Here is a 19,515-nt window from a genome sequence, read left to right as displayed (position 1 = left end):
TCACCAACACCCTGTGCAGTTGTAACAAGACTTCCCTATTTTTAAACTCCAACCCCCGAGCAACACAGGCCAAAATTCCATTTGCCTTCTTAGTTACTTGCTGCACCTCCATGCTAACCTTTTGTGTTTCATGCACAAGAACACCCAGATCCCTCTGTGCTGCACTTTTTTTGGAGTCTCTCTCCATTTAAATAATAGTCTGCCTTTTGATTCTTCCTACCAAAGTGCATGACCTCACACTTTCCTACATTAAACTCCATCTGCCAAGTTTTTGCCCACTCACTCAGCCTGTCTATATCCCCTTGCGGATTCCTTGGACTGAATTTTCTGCCTGTCGGGCGGGTGGACCTGAGCCAATCTCCAGCGGGCAGGGAGACGATCCCCGCCAGAGAAACAGGCCCTGCCGCCATTTTAAGTGGGCTGGCCAATTAAGGCCCACCCAGCGTGACATCCGGAGAGAAGCGCTATGTGCCTCCTGTGTGGGCTGGGCGGGGGAAGGGTGAGAGTGTGCTCTTTCACACATGCGCACGATCGAGCGCACATCTCCCTGAGGCTAAGTGCTGCCTCAGGGAGATCGCTGAAAGGTTTTCAAACTTTAAAAATAGAAAAATTAAAAAATCATTAACGTCCCCCTCACGTGACAATGTCACACGAGATGGGACATGTTAATAAATTGCACAAAAACTTTAATAAACTTTTTTAAAACCAACATGAAACCTCATTCCGCCGCTGGATGAGGTTTCATGTTTTCTCTATTTGCCGCCGGGGCTCCTGGCCGACCCGACAACCTTAAGGTTGGACAGGCAGGTCCTTTAATTGTTTTAATGAACCTGTCAATGGCCTCAATTGGCCATTGACAGGTCGGCAGGTGGATAGCTGATCTCGCTGTGGCCCCGCCTTCCTGAAGATTTAAATGGGGGGGGATGACGTCAGGGGTTACCCCCGATATCATCCCGCGTCGGCGAGCGGGCCCCGCCCCCTTCTCGCCGTTGGAAAAATTCAGCCCCTCATGTCCTCATCACAACATGCCCTTCCACCTATTTTTGTATTGTCAGCAAATGTGGATACATTACACCCAGCCCCCTCCTCCAAGTCATTAATAATTGAGGCCCTAGGACTGATACTTGTGGTGCTCGACTAATTATATCTTTCCAACCTGATTTATCTATTAATCCCGACTCTCTGCATTCTGTATGTTAACCAATCCTCAATCCATGCTAATACATTACCCCCAATACCGTGAGCTCTTGTGCAATAACCTTTTATTTGGCACCTTATCGAATGCCTTCTGGAAATCTAAATACACCACATCTACCGGTTCCCCTTTAGCAACTCTGCTTGTTATATCCTCAAAGAACTTTAGCAAATTTGTCAAACACGATTTCCCTTTCATAAAACCATGTTGACTCTGTTTGCTTGTGTTAAACTTTTCTAAATGTCCTGCTATTTCTTCCTTAATAATGGACTCTAGCATTTTCCCAATGACCTTTATTAGGCTGACTGGCCTATAGTTTGCTGTTTTTTGTCTCCCTCCCTTCTTGAACAGGGGCTTCACATTAACGGTTTTCCAATCCACTGGGACCCTCCCGGAATCCAGACAGTTCTGGAATATTTCGACCAATGCCTCCACTATCTCTGCAGCCAATTCCTTTAATACCCTTGGATTCAGGCCATCAGGTCCTGGCGACTTGTCTGGCTCTAGTCCCATTAGTTTGTCAAATACTTTGTCCCTCGTGATAGAGACTGTTACAAGATCTTTCCTTTCATTAGCTCCTTGCTTCTCTGATATCTTTGGGATGTTTATAGTGTCCTCCACCGTGAAGACCGATGCAAAATATTGGTTTAAATTATCTGCCATTTCCCTGTTTCCCGTTATCAATTCTCCAGTTGCATCCTCCAAGGGTCCCACGCTCACTTTAGCCACATTCTTTTTTATATACCCGTGGAAGTTTTTGCTGTTTGTTTTTATATTTCTTGCCAATTTACTTTCATAATCAATTTTCTCCCTCTATTAGCTTTTTAGTCATCGCTGCTGGTTCCTAAAACATTCCCAATCCTCTGGCCTACCTCTAGTTTTCACCATTTTGTATGCCTGAGTTTTTGATTGGATGCTCTCCTTGACCACCTTTGTTAACCACGGGTGGTCCATCCTTCTCATCGAGTCCTTTTTGACTGGGATAAATTTTTGCTGAGTGTTATGAAATATCTGCTTAAATGTCTGCCACTGCTCATCCACTGACTTTCCCCTTAATCTATTTTCCCATCACGCTTTAGAAAACTCTTTCTTCATACCTCTACAATTACCCTTATTTAAGTTGAGGACACTGGTTTGAGACCCAAGTTGCTTGCCCTCAAACTGAATTTGACATTCTACCATGTTGTGATGGCTATCCCCGAGAGGATCCTTAACTATGAGATCTCTTATTAATGCCGCCTCATTACACATTACTAGATCTAAAATAACCTGTTCCCAAGTAGGTTCTGCAACATATTGCCCTAGGAAACAATCCCTGATACACTCTACAAACTCGTCTTCCATGTTACCCCTGTCAATCTGATTTCTCCAGTCAACATGCAGATTAAAATCACCCATGACAATTGTAGCACCCTTCTTACACACCTCCATTATTTCCCGATTTATACTTTGTCCTCCAGTGAAGCAACTCTTTGGGGGCCAATAGACGACTTCCACCCGTGACTTCTTCCCCTTGCTATTCCTTATTTCCACCCAAACTGATTTCACGTCACGATCTATTGCACCTATATCACTACTCACCATCTCACTGATGCTTTCCTTTATTAACAAAGCTACCCCACCTCCTTTTCTTTTTTGCCTATTTTTCTGAAACATCAAATACCCTTGAAGATAGAGTTCCCAGTCTTGGTCACCCTGCAACCACGTCTCTGTAATAGCTATCAAGTCATATTCATTTATTTCTATTTGTGCCGTCAACTTATCTATCTTGTTACAAATGCTGCATGCATTAAGCTTTGACTTTTTACCATTATTGCTCATTCTGGTTCTGACTTCTGCTGCACTCTTCTGCTTTTATTTTCTGCTCCTTCCTGTCACACTTCACTACCCTGCACTTCTGCTCTCTCGTTTGTTTTTGATTTTTTAAACTTCCCTTCAATTGGACCCTCCTCCCAACTAATTAGTTGAAAATGTTCTGTCTACATCCCTAGTTATATAATTCGCCAGGACACTGGTCCCAGCATGGTTCAAATGAAGCCCATCCCAGTGGAACAGCTCTCTCCTTCCCCAGTATTGGTGCCAGTGCCCCATGAATCGGAACCCATTTCTCCCACACCAATCTCTGAGCCACGCATTTACCTCTCTAATCTTATTTACCCTTCGCCAATTTGCATGTGGCTCAGGTAGTAATTTATTATGAACAAATGAAGCTAATTTAGTGAAGTGAATTCATGGTTCACATTTCTGCGCAAAATCAGTTGAATCTTAATTTTCCATAGAGTAGTTCAATTGGATAGTGGATTAAGATGTTTCCCTTTGCCTTTTTAATTGTTTCTTTAACTTCTTTCCTAACCTTTTTATGTTCCCTTCAGGGAAAAATACCTTTAGGTTTATATTCCCTTGAGTTTAGAAGATTAAAGGGTGATCTAATTAAGGTATTTAAGATGATTAAAGGATTTGATAGGGTAGAGCACTGTGTACAGTATTGGTCACCTTATTTAGGGAAGGATGTAAACACGTTGGAAGCCGTGAAGGTTTATCAGACTAATACCTGGAATGGGCGGATTGTCTTATGAGGAAAGATTGGACAGGTTAGGCTTGTATCCGCTGGAGTTTAGAAGACGAAGGGGCAACATGATTGAAACATATAAGATCCTGAGGGGTCTTGACAGGGTGGATGTGGAGAGGATGTTTCCTCCTGTGGAAGAATCTAGAACTAGGGGTCGCTATTTAAAAATAAGGGGTTGCCCATTTAAAATGGAGATGAGGTGAAGTATTTTTCACTCAGAGGGTCGTGAGTCTTTGGAACTCTCTTCCTGAAAAGGCGGTGGAAGCAGAGTCTTTGAATATTTTTAAGGCAGAGGTGGATAGGTTCTTGGTAAGCAAGGGGGGTGATTGGTTATTGGGGGTAGGCGGGATACAGATTTCAGATGACTATCAGATCAGCCATGATCTTATTGAATGGTAGAGCAGGTTTGAAGCATCAAATGGCCTACTCCTGGTCCTCGAACACATGTTCATATGTAACGATTTCCTCTGGTTGTAGGAGCCCACAATAAAGGAGCATTAGCTTAAAGTTACAGCTAGATTATTCAAAACTGGTGTCAGGGGGTACTTCTTCACATAAAGGGCAGTGGAAATTGGAAATATGGAACTCCAGTTATAAATTTTGACACTACATAGTATACAAGCATTACTCAAAGTATCGTGTCAAAAGGAAGTACAGTTTATGGGGCAGGTCACATACAAGATTATTATACACAAATTATAAACAATTAGAGAAAGATGAAAGATGTGGAAATACAATCACTGTTAAGTTTCTCATTTAAACAGATTAATCCTCCAATCCTCCAGCAGACTGGAGGATTGCAAAAAAAAGGAAAAGAATAAACCTAGCAACTACAGGCAAGTTAGTCTAACAGTGGCAAAATTAATTGGCATTTGGAAAACTATGGTTTACTTAACAAACATGCCAGTTTTTGTTTTATGACAAATCACATTTGACTAACTTGAGTTCTTTGATAAAGTTACAGGGTGATGAGGGTCATGATTGATGTGTATATGGACTTCTAAAATCCATTTGATAAAATATCATAGAGTGGACTTGTTAGCGAAATTGAAACCATAAGCAGCAGTGGCAGGATGGATTGGCTAAGGAATAAAAAACAGAGAGAAGTAGTGATCAGTTGTTTTTCAGACTGGAAGGAAATGTTGAGTGATATTCCCCAGGGACCACTGCTCTTTTTCATACATTTTAATGGCCTCGACATGGAGAACATGGATGACATGAAACTTGGAGATGTAGTAAACAGTGAGGAACATGGTGCCAGGTTTCAGGAGGATGAAGATAGACTCCTGAAATGGCAACACATGATAGATGAAATTTAACCCAGAGAAGTATGAAGTGATTTCTCTCTTCAGCTCTCTGCTTTAGAACCCTAGGGTGTAGGCCATCAGGTCCTGGGGATTTGTTGCATTTTAGTCCCTTAAGTTTCTCCAATACTTCTTCTCTATTGATATTAATTTCCCTAACTTCCTCACTCTCTTAGCCCCTAGTCTGCCTTTTAGGAAAGATGTCAAGCTCTTAATACAGGGTAGATTTACAATCGGATCAGATATGAAAAACAGCAAAAACGTCAAAACTACATTTACAGCTAAAGAAGTTGGAGCTGGTTTTAGAGAAGAAAATGTTCAAGGGTGATTTAGTATAAATGTTCAAAATAATGAAGGATTTTGATAGAGTAAATAAGGACGAATCTTTTCCAATAGCAGGAGGATTAGTAACCAGAGATCGAAAATTTAAGGTAACTGGCAGATCAACCAGAGGTCAGGTGAGGAGAATTTAGTTTATGCAGCAAGTTGTTGGGACCTTAAATGCACTACCTGAAATGGATCGAAGAGCAATTTTCAAAAGGGAATTGGATAAGGCCTTACAGGAAAACATTTGCAGGACTATGGGGAAAGAGCTAGGTAACAAAACTAATTGGATAACCCTTGCGAAGAGCTGGCACAGACACAATAGGCCAAATGTCTCCTTCTGCAGTGTCATTCCATGATTCTAGTCCACACATTGAGAGAATTAAACAGACATTTATGAATGTGCAGAGCACACACAATTATATCTACAGCCACAACAATGCTTCACATGAGTCATGAGTTTATCCCATTACATTGGCAGCTTTACAAAGCAAATGTTATCCAGTTGTTTAAGCCCCCCACAGTGCCAGTGACTTTATTTTCCCTCCTAACTTTTGGACATCTTTTAATAGGTATTTCTCACCTGGGTAGAAAGTAAGGCTCTCTTCATCATAATGAAATCCTCTTGGTCAATCATTTTATTCGCTTCTGGTAACTCTCCACTGCATTCAATTAAAAACAAAAAAGTATGGAATGAGAAGCCCATTCAACCCATCAAGCCTGTTCCCTTCCACCATGCCTGTGTATAATATATTAAACATAGAGAGAGTGACAGAGAAAGCTGAGCTTTATATTGTTATCTTAACAAAATTCATATTCCCCAATTCATCAAATATAGTCAAGCAACAAGAACGAACTGAATTGACGAATGTTCACTTGGACAATGTTGCTCTACTGTTCACCACAGATTCCTACAACCTGCAGAAAGAGGATGTCATCACCTTCTGAGTTACCACCTCTGTCCATATATATCCCACCATTTCAAATCTTTTTCCCAATCAGATATTTATGCAGCTCATTTTTGAGTTTTTTTCTAAAGTCTCAATTTACTCTGTATTTGTGTTAGATATAAGTGAGAGCGAGGCAACAAAATGCCATAGAGAGTTAGAACAACAACTTGCACTAATATAGTGCCTATAATTTAAATATAGATGCCTTACAGCCAAAAACTGACAAAAAGCCAAAGAAGGGGACATTAGGAGCAATGACCAAAAGCTTAGTCAAAGAGATGAGTTTTAAGGAGTGTCTTAAAGGAAGAAAGGGATGTGCAGAGCCAGATATGTTTAAGGAAGGAATTCTAGTGCCTTAGGCCTAACTGACCTAAGGTTGGATGATCGGATGGAGAGACTCATGGGGGCAGGATAAGAGGGACACAAACTTCTGTGATAGTTGACAGGCTGAAGGAGGTTACAGAGATTGGAGGTGAATGAAGACCGGGAGCCAATGTAGATCAGCACGTGCAGAGATCATAGATGAACGAAACTCTGTACAAGATATGATATAGGCAGAAGAATTTTGGATGAGCCAAACGTTTTGGAGTTTGAAGGTTGGGAAGCCTCAGCATTAATCCTCAGAAAACCATAGATGTTTTGGACAAAAACTTTCACATCACTCTCATATTTTTAGTAGCAATATTGTACCCTCTCCTATTACTACACTCTTTGGAGTGGAACCAAATGACATCCCTCTTACAAAATTTCCAACTGATGCGCTTGCCTTTTCAACATTATTGGCTAGATGCATTATTCTATTAAATTGGAGCAGTCTGCCCACCTTCTTTTACTAATTGTTTACATGATCTTATGCAGAATCTTAAACTTGAGATATAAAGTACAATTTAAGAGGCTCCACTGATGGATTTTATGTAGCTTGGCAATCTTTCTTAGATTATTTGGAGGAACTACAGCTCTCTACTTTCACATAACTGATCGTAATTAGGTTGTATGTGAAACTATATCTGACCTAGGATTGTTGTTGATTTTCTTATTATTTATATTTTGGGGGGTTGGAGAGGATTTTTTCTCTTTCCTTTTTCTTCTTTTTCCTCCAACTTCTCTTTTCTTTCTCTTTCCCTTCCAAACGGAAGTGTATTGGATCATTGCTGTTCTGTAAGCGTTTCTTTGTACGGTTATTCATTATGACTGTTGTTAAATGTTTTTTTGAAAAATGAAAACCATAGATGTGAGATTGAAAGTGGAATGCAATTGTGTCTGCAGGAGGAGGTATAATTGTGGGAGGGGGAGTTGGGAAAATTGGCAGGAGTACTCACATCAGATTCCCAGCATTGGGGAAAACTGTCCCCAATTGAGTTGGGGCTAGGAAGGGCCCAGTGTGGGAATCCCACCCACCAGCAGTGGGATGTCAATAAATAGGTTCACTGATAAGTCACTTGATACCAATTAACCCTGAGCTCCCTAGAATTTAGTAGTGGTTCAGGGATTAGTCAGGACTGTATGGCTCTCCCATGGTTCAGGGATTAGTCAGGATGGTATGGCTCTCCCATGCCTCCTGAAGGTCACCCAGCAAACAAGTCAGGTTTGCCTGCAGCATCATAGGAGACGTCCCTCATTGACAAGCACTCAGAGCCCAATAGAAGAGTCCAGCATCAGCACCCACAGAGACTCACCACACTCACAGAGAGTCACCACACCCACAGAGAGTACCACACCCACAGAGAGTACCACACCCACAGAGAGTCACCACACCCACAGACAGTACCACACCCACAGAGAGTACCACACCCAAAGAGAGTCACCACACCCACAGAGAGTCAACACACTCACAGAGAGTCACCACACCCACAGAGAGTACCACACCCACAGAGAGTACCACACCCACAGTCACCACACCCACAGAGAGTCACCACACCCACAGAGAGTCACCACACCCACAGAGAGTACCACACCCACAGTCACCACACCCACAGAGAGTCACCACACTCACAGAGAGTCACCACACCCACAGAGAGTACCACACCCACAGAGAGTACCACACCCACAGAGAGTCACCACACCCACAGAGAGTACCACACCCAAAGAGAGTCACCACACCCACAGAGAGTCACCACACCCACAGAGAGTCACCACACCCACAGAGAGTACCACACCCACAGAGAGTCACCACACCCACAGTCACCACACCCACAGTCACCACACCCACAGTCACCACACCCACAGAGTGTACCACACCCACAGAGAGTACCACACCCAGAGTCACCACACCCACAGTCACCACACCCACAGAGAGTCACCACACCCACAGAGAGTACCACACCCACAGAGTGTACCACACCCACAGAGAGTACCACACCCACAGTCACCACACCCACAGGCACCACACCCACAGAGAGTCACCACACTCAAAGATAGTCACCACACCCACACAGTGTACAACACCCACAGAGAGTCACCACACCCACACAGAGTCACCACAACAACAGAGAGTACCACACCCACAAAGAGTCACCACACCCACAGAGAGTCACCACACCCACACAGTGTACCACACCCACAGAGAGTCACCACACCCACAGAGAGTCACCACACCCACACAGTGTACCACACCCACACAGTGTACCACACCCACAGAGAGTACCACACTCACTGAGAGTCACCACACCCACAGAGAGTACCACACCCACAGAGAGTACCACACCCACAGAGAGTATCACACTCACAGAGAGTCACCACACCCACAGAGTGAACCACACCCACAGAGAGTCACCCGACCCACAGAGAGTCACCCGACCCACAGAGAGTCACCGCACCCACAGAGAGTCACCGCACCCACAGAGAGTCACCGCACCCACAGTCACCACACCCACAGAGAGTCACCACACCCACAGAGTGTACCACACCAACAGAGAGTACCACACCCACAGAGAGTACCACACCCACAGAGAGTACCACACCCACAGAGAGTCACCACACCCACAGAGTGTACCACACCCACAGAGAGTCACCACACCCACAGAGAGTCACCACACCCACAGAGAGTACCACACCCACAGAGAGTCACCACACCCACAGAGAGTCACCACACCCACAGAGTGTACCACACCCACAGAGAGTCACCACACACAGAGTGTACCACACCCACAGAGAGTACCACACCCACAGAGTGTACCACACCCACAGAGAGTCACCACACCCACAGAGAGTACCACACCCACAGAGAGTCACCACACACAGAGTGTACCACACACAGAGTGTACCACACCCACAGAGAGTACCACACCCACAGAGAGTCACCACACCCACAGAGAGTCACCACACCCACAGAGTGTACCACACCCACAGAGAGTCACCACACCCACAGAGAGTCACCACACCCACAGAGAGTACCACACCCACAGAGAGTACCACACCCACAGAGAGACACCACACCCACAGAAAGTCACCACACCCACAGAGTGAACCAAACCCACAGAGAGTCACCACACCCACAGAGAGTACCACACCCACAGAGAGTCACCACACCCACAGAGAGTACCACACCCACAGAGTGTACCACACCCACAGAGAGTCACCACACACACAGAGTGTACCACACCCACAGAGAGAACCACACCCACAGAGAGTCACCACACCCACACAGTGTACCACAGCCACAGAGAGTCACCACACCCACAGAGGGTACCAGAGCCACAGAGTGTACCACACCCACAGAGTGTACCACACCCACAGTGAGTACCACAACCACAGAGAGTACCACACCCACAGAGAGTACCACACCCACAGAGAGTCACCACACCCACAGAGAGTCACCACACCCACAGAGAGTCACCACACCCACAGAGAGTTACCACACCCACAGAGAGTCACCACACCCACAGAGAGTACCACACCAACAGAGAGTTACCACACCCACAGAGAGTACCACACCCACAGAGTGTACCACACCCACAGAGAGTACCACAACCACAGAGAGTCACCACACCCACAGAGAGTACCACAACCACAGAGAGTCACCACACCCACAGAGTGTACCACACCCACAGAGAGTACCACACCCACAGAGAGTCACCACACCCACGGAGTGTACCACACCCACAGAGAGTCACGACACCCACAGAGAGTACCAAACCCACAGTCACCACACTCACAGAGAGTACCACACCCACAGAGAGTCACCGCACCCACAGAGAGTACCACACCCACAGAGTGTACCACACCCACAGAGAGTCACCGCACCCACAGAGAGTCACCACACCCACAGAGAGTCACCACACCCACAGAGAGTCACCACACCCACAGTCACCACACCCACAGAGTGTACCACACCCACAGAGTGTACCACACCCACAGAGAGTCACCACACCCACAGAGAGTCACCACACCCAGAGAGTCACCACACCCACAGTCACCACACCCACAGAGTGTACCACACCCACAGAGTGTACCACACCCACAGAGAGTCACCACACCCACAGAGAGTCACCACACCCACAGAGAGTCACCACACCCAGAGACTCACCACACCTACAGAGACTCACCATACCCACAGAGTGTACAACACCCACAGAGTGTACCACACCCACAGAGAGTCACCACACCCACAGAGAGTCAACACACACACAGAGAGTCAACACACACACAGAGAGTCACCACACCCACAGAGAGTCACCACACCCACAGAGAGTACCACACCCACAGAGAGTCACCACACCCACAGAGTGTACCACAACCACAGAGAGTACCACACCCACAGAGAGTCACCACACACACACAGTGTACCACACCCACAGAGAGTCACCACACCCACAGAGAGTCACCACACCCACAGAGAGTACCACACCAACAGAGTGTACCACACCAACAGAGTGTACCACACCCACAGAGAGTACCACAACCACAGAGAGTACCACACCCACACAGTGTACCACACCCACAGAGAGTCACCACACCCACAGAGAGTCACCACACCCACAGAGAGTACCACACCCACAGAGAGTCACCACACCCACAGAGAGTCACCACACCCACAGAGAGTCACCACACCAACAGAGTGTACCACAACCACAGAGAGTACCACACCCACAGAGAGTACCACACCCACAGAGAGTCACCACACCCACAGAGAGTCACCACACCCACAGAGAGTCACCACACCAACAGAGTGTACCACACCCACAGAGAGTACCACAACCACAGAGAGTACCACACCCACAGAGTGTCACCACACCCACAGAGAGTACCACACCCACAGAGAGTACCACACCCACAGAGAGTCACCACACCCACAGAGTGTACCACACCCACAGAGAGTACCACACCCACAGAGAGTCACCACACCCACAGAGAGTACCACACCCACAGAGTGTACCACACCCACAGAGAGTACCACACCCACAGAGAGTCACCACACCCACAGAGAGTACCACACCCACAGAGTGTACCACACCCACAGAGAGTACCACACACACAGAGAGTACCACACCCACAGAGAGAAACACAGCCACAGAGTGTACCACACCCACAGAGAGTCACCACACCCACAGAGAGAACCACACCCACAGAGAGTACCACACCCACAGAGAGTCACCACACCCACAGAGAGTACCACACCCACAGAGAGTCACCACACCCACAGAGAGTCACCACACCCACAGAGAGTACAACACCCACAGAGAGTCACCACACCCACAGAGAGTCACCACACCCACAGAGAGTACAACACCCACAGAGAGTCACCACACCCACAGAGAGTCACCACACCCACAGAGAGTACCACACCCACAGAGAGTCACCACACCCGCAGAGAGTCACCACACCCACAGAGAGTCACCACACCCACAGAGAGTCACCACACCCACAGAGAGTACAACACCCACAGAGAGTCACCACACCCACAGTCAACACACCCACAGTCACCACACCCACAGTCAGCACACCCACAGTCACCACACCCACAGTCACCACACCGACAGAGAGTCACCACACCCACAGAGAGTCACCACACCCACAGAGTCACCACACCCACAGAGTGTACGACACCCACAGAGAGTCACCACACCCACAGAGAGTCACCACATCCACAGTCACCACACCCACAGAGAGTCACCACACCCACAGAGAGTCACCACACCCACAGAGAGTCACCACACACACAGAGAGTCACCACACCCACAGAGTGTACCACACCCACAGAGTCACCACACCCACAGTCAACACAACCACAGTCACCACACCCACAGAGTCACCACACCCACAGAGAGTCACCACACCCACAGAGTCACCACACCCACAGAGTGTACGACACCCACAGAGAGTCACCACACCCACAGTCACCACACCCACAGAGAGTCACCACACCCACAGAGAGTCACCACACACACAGAGAGTCACCACACACACAGAGAGTCACCACACCCACAGAGTGTACCACACCCACAGAGAGTCACCACACCCACAGAGAGTACCACACCAACAGAGAGTCACCACACCCACACAGTGTACCACAGCCACAGAGAGTCACCACACCCACAGAGGGTACCAGAGCCACAGAGTGTACCACACCCACAGAGTGTACCACACCCACAGAGAGTACCACAACCACAGAGAGTACCACACCCACAGAGAGTACCACACCCACAGAGAGTCACCACACCCACAGAGAGTCACCACACCCACAGAGAGTCACCACACCCACAGAGAGTCACCACACCCACAGAGAGTACCACACAAACAGAGAGTTACCACACCCACAGAGAGTACCACACCCACAGAGTGTACCACACCCACAGAGAGTACCACAACCACAGAGAGTCACCACACCCACAGAGAGTACCACAACCACAGAGAGTCACCACACCCACAGAGTGTACCACACCCACAGAGAGTACCACACCCACAGAGAGTACCACACCCACAGAGAGTACCAAACCCACAGTCACCACACTCACAGAGAGTACCACACCCACAGAGTGTACCACACCCACAGAGAGTCACCACACCCACAGAGTGTACCACACCCACAGAGAGTACCACACCCACAGAGAGTACCAAACCCACAGTCACCACACTCACAGAGAGTACCACACCCACAGAGTGTACCACACCCACAGAGAGTCACCACACCCACAGAGTGTACCACACCCACAGAGAGTCACCACACCCACAGAGAGTCACGACACCCACAGAGAGTACCACACCCACAGAGAGTACCAAACCCACAGTCACCACACCCACAGAGAGTACCACACCCACAGAGTGTACCACACCCACAGAGAGTACCACAACCACAGAGAGTCACCACACCCACAGAGAGTACCACACCCACAGAGAGTCACCGCACCCACAGAGAGTCACCACACCCACAGAGAGTCACCACACCCACAGAGAGTCACGACACCCACAGAGAGTACCACACCCACAGAGAGTACCAAACCCACAGTCACCACACCCACAGAGAGTACCACACCCACAGAGTGTACCACACCCACAGAGAGTACCACAACCACAGAGAGTCACCACACCCACAGAGAGTACCACACCCACAGAGAGTCACCGCACCCACAGAGAGTACCACACCCACAGAGTGTACCACACCCACAGAGAGTCACCGCACCCACAGAGAGTCACCACACCCACAGAGAGTCACCACACCCACAGAGAGTCACCACACCCACAGAGAGTCACCACACCCACAGAGAGTACCAAACCCACAGTCACCACACTCACAGAGTGTACCACACCCACAGAGAGTCACCGCACCCACAGAGAGTACCACACCCACAGAGTGTACCACACCCACAGAGAGTCACCGCACCCACAGAGAGTCACCACACCCACAGAGAGTCACCACACCCACAGTCACCACACCCACAGAGTGTACCACACCCACAGAGTGTACCACACCCACAGAGAGTCACCACACCCACAGAGAGTCACCACACCCAGAGAGTCACCACACCCACAGAGAGTACCACACCCACAGAGTGTACCACACCCACAGAGAGTCACCGCACCCACAGAGAGTCACCACACCCACAGAGAGTCACCACACCCACAGAGAGTACCACACCCACAAAGTGTACCACACCAACAGAGAGTCACCACACCCACACAGTGTACCACAGCCACAGAGAGTCACCACACCCACAGAGGGTACCAGAGCCACAGAGTGTACCACACCCACAGAGTGTACCACACCCACAGAGAGTACCACAACCACAGAGAGTACCACAACCACAGAGAGTACCACACCCACAGAGAGTCACCACACCCACAGAGAGTCACCACATCCACAGTCACCACACCCACAGAGAGTCACCACACCCACAGAGAGTCACCACACCCACAGTCAACACAACCACAGTCACCACACCCACAGAGTCACCACACCCACAGTCAACACAACCACAGTCACCACACCCACAGAGTCACCACACCCACAGAGAGTCACCACACCCACAGAGTCACCACACCCACAGAGTGTACGACACCCACAGAGAGTCACCACACCCACAGTCACCACACCCACAGAGAGTCACCACACACACAGAGAGTCACCACACACACAGAGAGTCACCACACACACAGAGAGTCACCACACCCACAGAGTGTACCACACCCACAGAGAGTCACCACACCCACAGAGAGTCACCACACCCACACAGTGTACCACAGCCACAGAGAGTCACCACACCCACAGAGGGTACCAGAGCCACAGAGTGTACCACACCCACAGAGTGTACCACACCCACAGAGAGTACCACAACCACAGAGAGTACCACACCCACAGAGAGTACCACACCCACAGAGAGTCACCACACCCACAGAGAGTCACCACACCCACAGAGAGTCACCACACCCACAGAGAGTACCACACAAACAGAGAGTTACCACACCCACAGAGAGTACCACACCCACAGAGTGTACCACACCCACAGAGAGTACCACAACCACAGAGAGTCACCACACCCACAGAGAGTACCACAACCACAGAGAGTCACCACACCCACAGAGTGTACCACACCCACAGAGAGTACCACACCCACAGAGAGTACCACACCCACAGAGAGTACCAAACCCACAGTCACCACACTCACAGAGAGTACCACACCCACAGAGTGTACCACACCCACAGAGAGTCACCACACCCACAGAGTGTACCACACCCACAGAGAGTACCACACCCACAGAGAGTACCAAACCCACAGTCACCACACTCACAGAGAGTACCACACCCACAGAGTGTACCACACCCACAGAGAGTCACCACACCCACAGAGTGTACCACACCCACAGAGAGTCACCACACCCACAGAGAGTCACGACACCCACAGAGAGTACCACACCCACAGAGAGTACCAAACCCACAGTGACCACACCCACAGAGAGTACCACACCCACAGAGTGTACCACACCCACAGAGAGTACCACAACCACAGAGAGTCACCACACCCACAGAGAGTACCACACCCACAGAGAGTCACCGCACCCACAGAGAGTCACCACACCCACAGAGAGTCACCACACCCACAGAGAGTCACGACACCCACAGAGAGTACCACACCCACAGAGAGTACCAAACCCACAGTCACCACACCCACAGAGAGTACCACACCCACAGAGTGTACCACACCCACAGAGAGTACCACAACCACAGAGAGTCACCACACCCACAGAGAGTACCACACCCACAGAGAGTCACCGCACCCACAGAGAGTACCACACCCACAGAGTGTACCACACCCACAGAGAGTCACCGCACCCACAGAGAGTCACCACACCCACAGAGAGTCACCACACCCACAGAGAGTCACCACACCCACAGAGAGTCACCACACCCACAGAGAGTACCAAACCCACAGTCACCACACTCACAGAGTGTACCACACCCACAGAGAGTCACCGCACCCACAGAGAGTACCACACCCACAGAGTGTACCACACCCACAGAGAGTCACCGCACCCACAGAGAGTCACCACACCCACAGAGAGTCACCACACCCACAGTCACCACACCCACAGAGTGTACCACACCCACAGAGTGTACCACACCCACAGAGAGTCACCACACCCACAGAGAGTCACCACACCCAGAGAGTCACCACACCCACAGAGAGTACCACACCCACAGAGTGTACCACACCCACAGAGAGTCACCGCACCCACAGAGAGTCACCACACCCACAGAGAGTCACCACACCCACAGAGAGTACCACACCCACAAAGTGTACCACACCAACAGAGAGTCACCACACCCACACAGTGTACCACAGCCACAGAGAGTCACCACACCCACAGAGGGTACCAGAGCCACAGAGTGTACCACACCCACAGAGTGTACCACACCCACAGAGAGTACCACAACCACAGAGAGTACCACAACCACAGAGAGTACCACACCCACAGAGAGTCACCACACCCACAGAGAGTCACCACACCCACAGAGAGTCACCACACCCACAGAGAGTCACCACACCCACAGAGAGTCACCACACCCACAGAGAGTACCACACCAACAGAGAGTTACCACACCCACAGAGAGTACCACACCCACAGAGTGTACCACACCCACAGAGAGTACCACAACCACAGAGAGTCACCACACCCACAGAGAGTCACCACAACCACAGAGAGTCACCACACCCACAGAGTGTACCACACCCACAGAGTGTACCACACCCACAGAGAGTACCACACCCACAGAGAGTACCAAACCCACAGTCACCACACTCACAGAGAGTACCACACCCACAGAGTGTACCACACCCACAGAGAGTCACCACACCCACAGAGTGTACCACACCCACAGAGAGTCACGACACCCACAGAGAGTACCACACCCACAGAGAGTCACCACACCCACAGAGAGTCACGACACCCACAGAGAGTACCACACCCACAGAGAGTACAACACCCACAGTCACCACACCCACAGAGAGTACCACACCCACAGAGTGTACCACACCCACAGAGAGTACCAAACCCACAGTCACCACACCCACAGAGAGTACCACACCCACAGAGTGTACCACACCCACAGAGAGTACCACAACCACAGAGAGTCACCACACCCACAGAGAGTACCACACCCACAGAGAGTCACCACACCCACAGAGAGTCACCACACCCACAGAGAGTCACCACACCCACAGAGTCACCACACCCACAGTCAACACACCCACAGTCACCACACCCACAGTCACCACACCGACAGAGAGTCACCACACCCACAGAGAGTCACCACACCCACAGAGTCACCACACCCACAGAGTGTACGACACCCACAGAGAGTCACCACACCCACAGAGAGTACCACACCCACAGAGAGTCACCACACCCACAGAGAGTCACCACACCCACAGAGAGTCACCACACCCACAGTCAACACAACCACAGTCACCACACCCACAGAGTCACCACACCCACAGTCAACACAACCACAGTCACCACACCCACAGAGTCACCACACCCACAGTCAGCACACCCACAGTCAGCACACCCACAGTCACCACACCCACAGTCACCACACCGACAGAGAGTCACCACACCCACAGAGAGTCACCACACCCACAGAGTCACCACACCCACAGAGTGTACGACACCCACAGAGAGTCACCACACCCACAGTCACCACACCCACAGAGAGTCACCACACCCACAGAGAGTCACCACACACACAGAGAGTCACCACACACACAGAGAGTCACCACACCCACAGAGTGTACCACACCCACAGAGAGTCACCACACCCACAGAGAGTACCACACCAACAGAGAGTCACCACACCCACACAGTGTACCACAGCCACAGAGAGTCACCACACCCACAGAGGGTACCAGAGCCACAGAGTGTACCACACCCACAGAGTGTACCACACCCACAGAGAGTACCACACCCACAGAGAGTACCACACCCACAGAGAGTACCACACCCACAGAGAGTCACCACACCCACAGAAAGTCACCACACCCACAGAGAGTCACCACACCCACAGAGAGTCACCACACCCACAGAGAGTACCACACCAACAGAGAGTTACCACACCCTCAGAGAGTACCACACCCACAGAGTGTACCACACCCACAGAGAGTACCACAACCACAGAGAGTCACCACACCCACAGAGAGTACCACAACCACAGAGAGTCACCACACCCACAGAGTGTACCACACCCACAGAGTGTACCACACCCACAGAGAGTACCACACCCACAGAGAGTACCAAACCCACAGTCACCACACTCACAGAGAGTACCACACCCACAGAGTGTACCACACCCACAGAGAGTCACCACACCCACAGAGTGTACCACACCCACAGAGAGTACCACACCCACAGAGAGTACCAAACCCACAGTCACCACACTCACAGAGAGTACCACACCCACAGAGTGTACCACACCCACAGAGAGTCACCACACCCACAGAGTGTACCACACCCACAGAGAGTCACCACACCCACAGAGAGTCACGACACCCACAGAGAGTACCACACCTACAGAGAGTACCAAACCCACAGTCACCACACCCACAGAGAGTACCACACCCACAGAGTGTACCACACCCACAGAGAGTACCACAACCACAGAGAGTCACCACACCCACAGAGAGTACCACACCCACAGAGAGTCACCGCACCCACAGAGAGTCACCACACCCACAGAGAGTCACCACACCCACAGAGAGTCACGACACCCACAGAGAGTACCACACCCACAGAGAGTACCAAACCCACAGTCACCACAACCACAGAGAGTCACCACACCCACAGAGAGTACCACACCCACAGAGAGTCACCGCACCCACAGAGAGTACCACACCCACAGAGTGTACCACACCCACAGAGAGTCACCGCACCCACAGAGAGTCACCACACCCACAGAGAGTCACCACACCCACAGAGAGTCACCACACCCACAGAGAGTCACCACACCCACAGAGAGTACCAAACCCACAGTCACCACACTCACAGAGTGTACCACACCCACAGAGAGTCACCGCACCCACAGAGAGTACCACACCCACAGAGTGTACCACACCCACAGAGAGTCACCGCACCCACAGTGAGGCACCACACCCACAGAGAGTCACCACACCCACAGTCACCACACCCACAGAGTGTACCACACCCACAGAGTGTACCACACCCACAGAGAGTCACCACACCCAC

The 19,515-nt window shown here is 50.0% G+C and overlaps 1 protein-coding gene across 2 annotated transcripts in view; it reads right to left on the bottom strand.

Moving 5' to 3' along the window:
* Positions 1 to 19,515, bottom strand: part of LOC144669475 (glycogen [starch] synthase, muscle-like) — a 158,712-nt gene that overhangs the window by 48,022 nt on the left and 91,175 nt on the right. For both annotated transcript variants that reach the window (XM_078531948.1, XM_078531949.1), the window contains exon 10: positions 5,976 to 6,054. In XM_078531948.1, the coding sequence (XP_078388074.1) occupies positions 5,976 to 6,054 (79 nt within the window). The remainder of the gene's footprint in view (positions 1 to 5,975; positions 6,055 to 19,515) is intronic.

The sequence above is a fragment of the Cetorhinus maximus genome, chromosome 29, assembly GCF_964194155.1.
Source record: "Cetorhinus maximus chromosome 29, sCetMax3.hap1.1, whole genome shotgun sequence".
NCBI lineage: Eukaryota > Metazoa > Chordata > Chondrichthyes > Lamniformes > Cetorhinidae > Cetorhinus > Cetorhinus maximus.
Note: the sequence above shows the minus strand (reverse complement) of the source record. Positions and strands in the feature narration are given on the sequence as shown.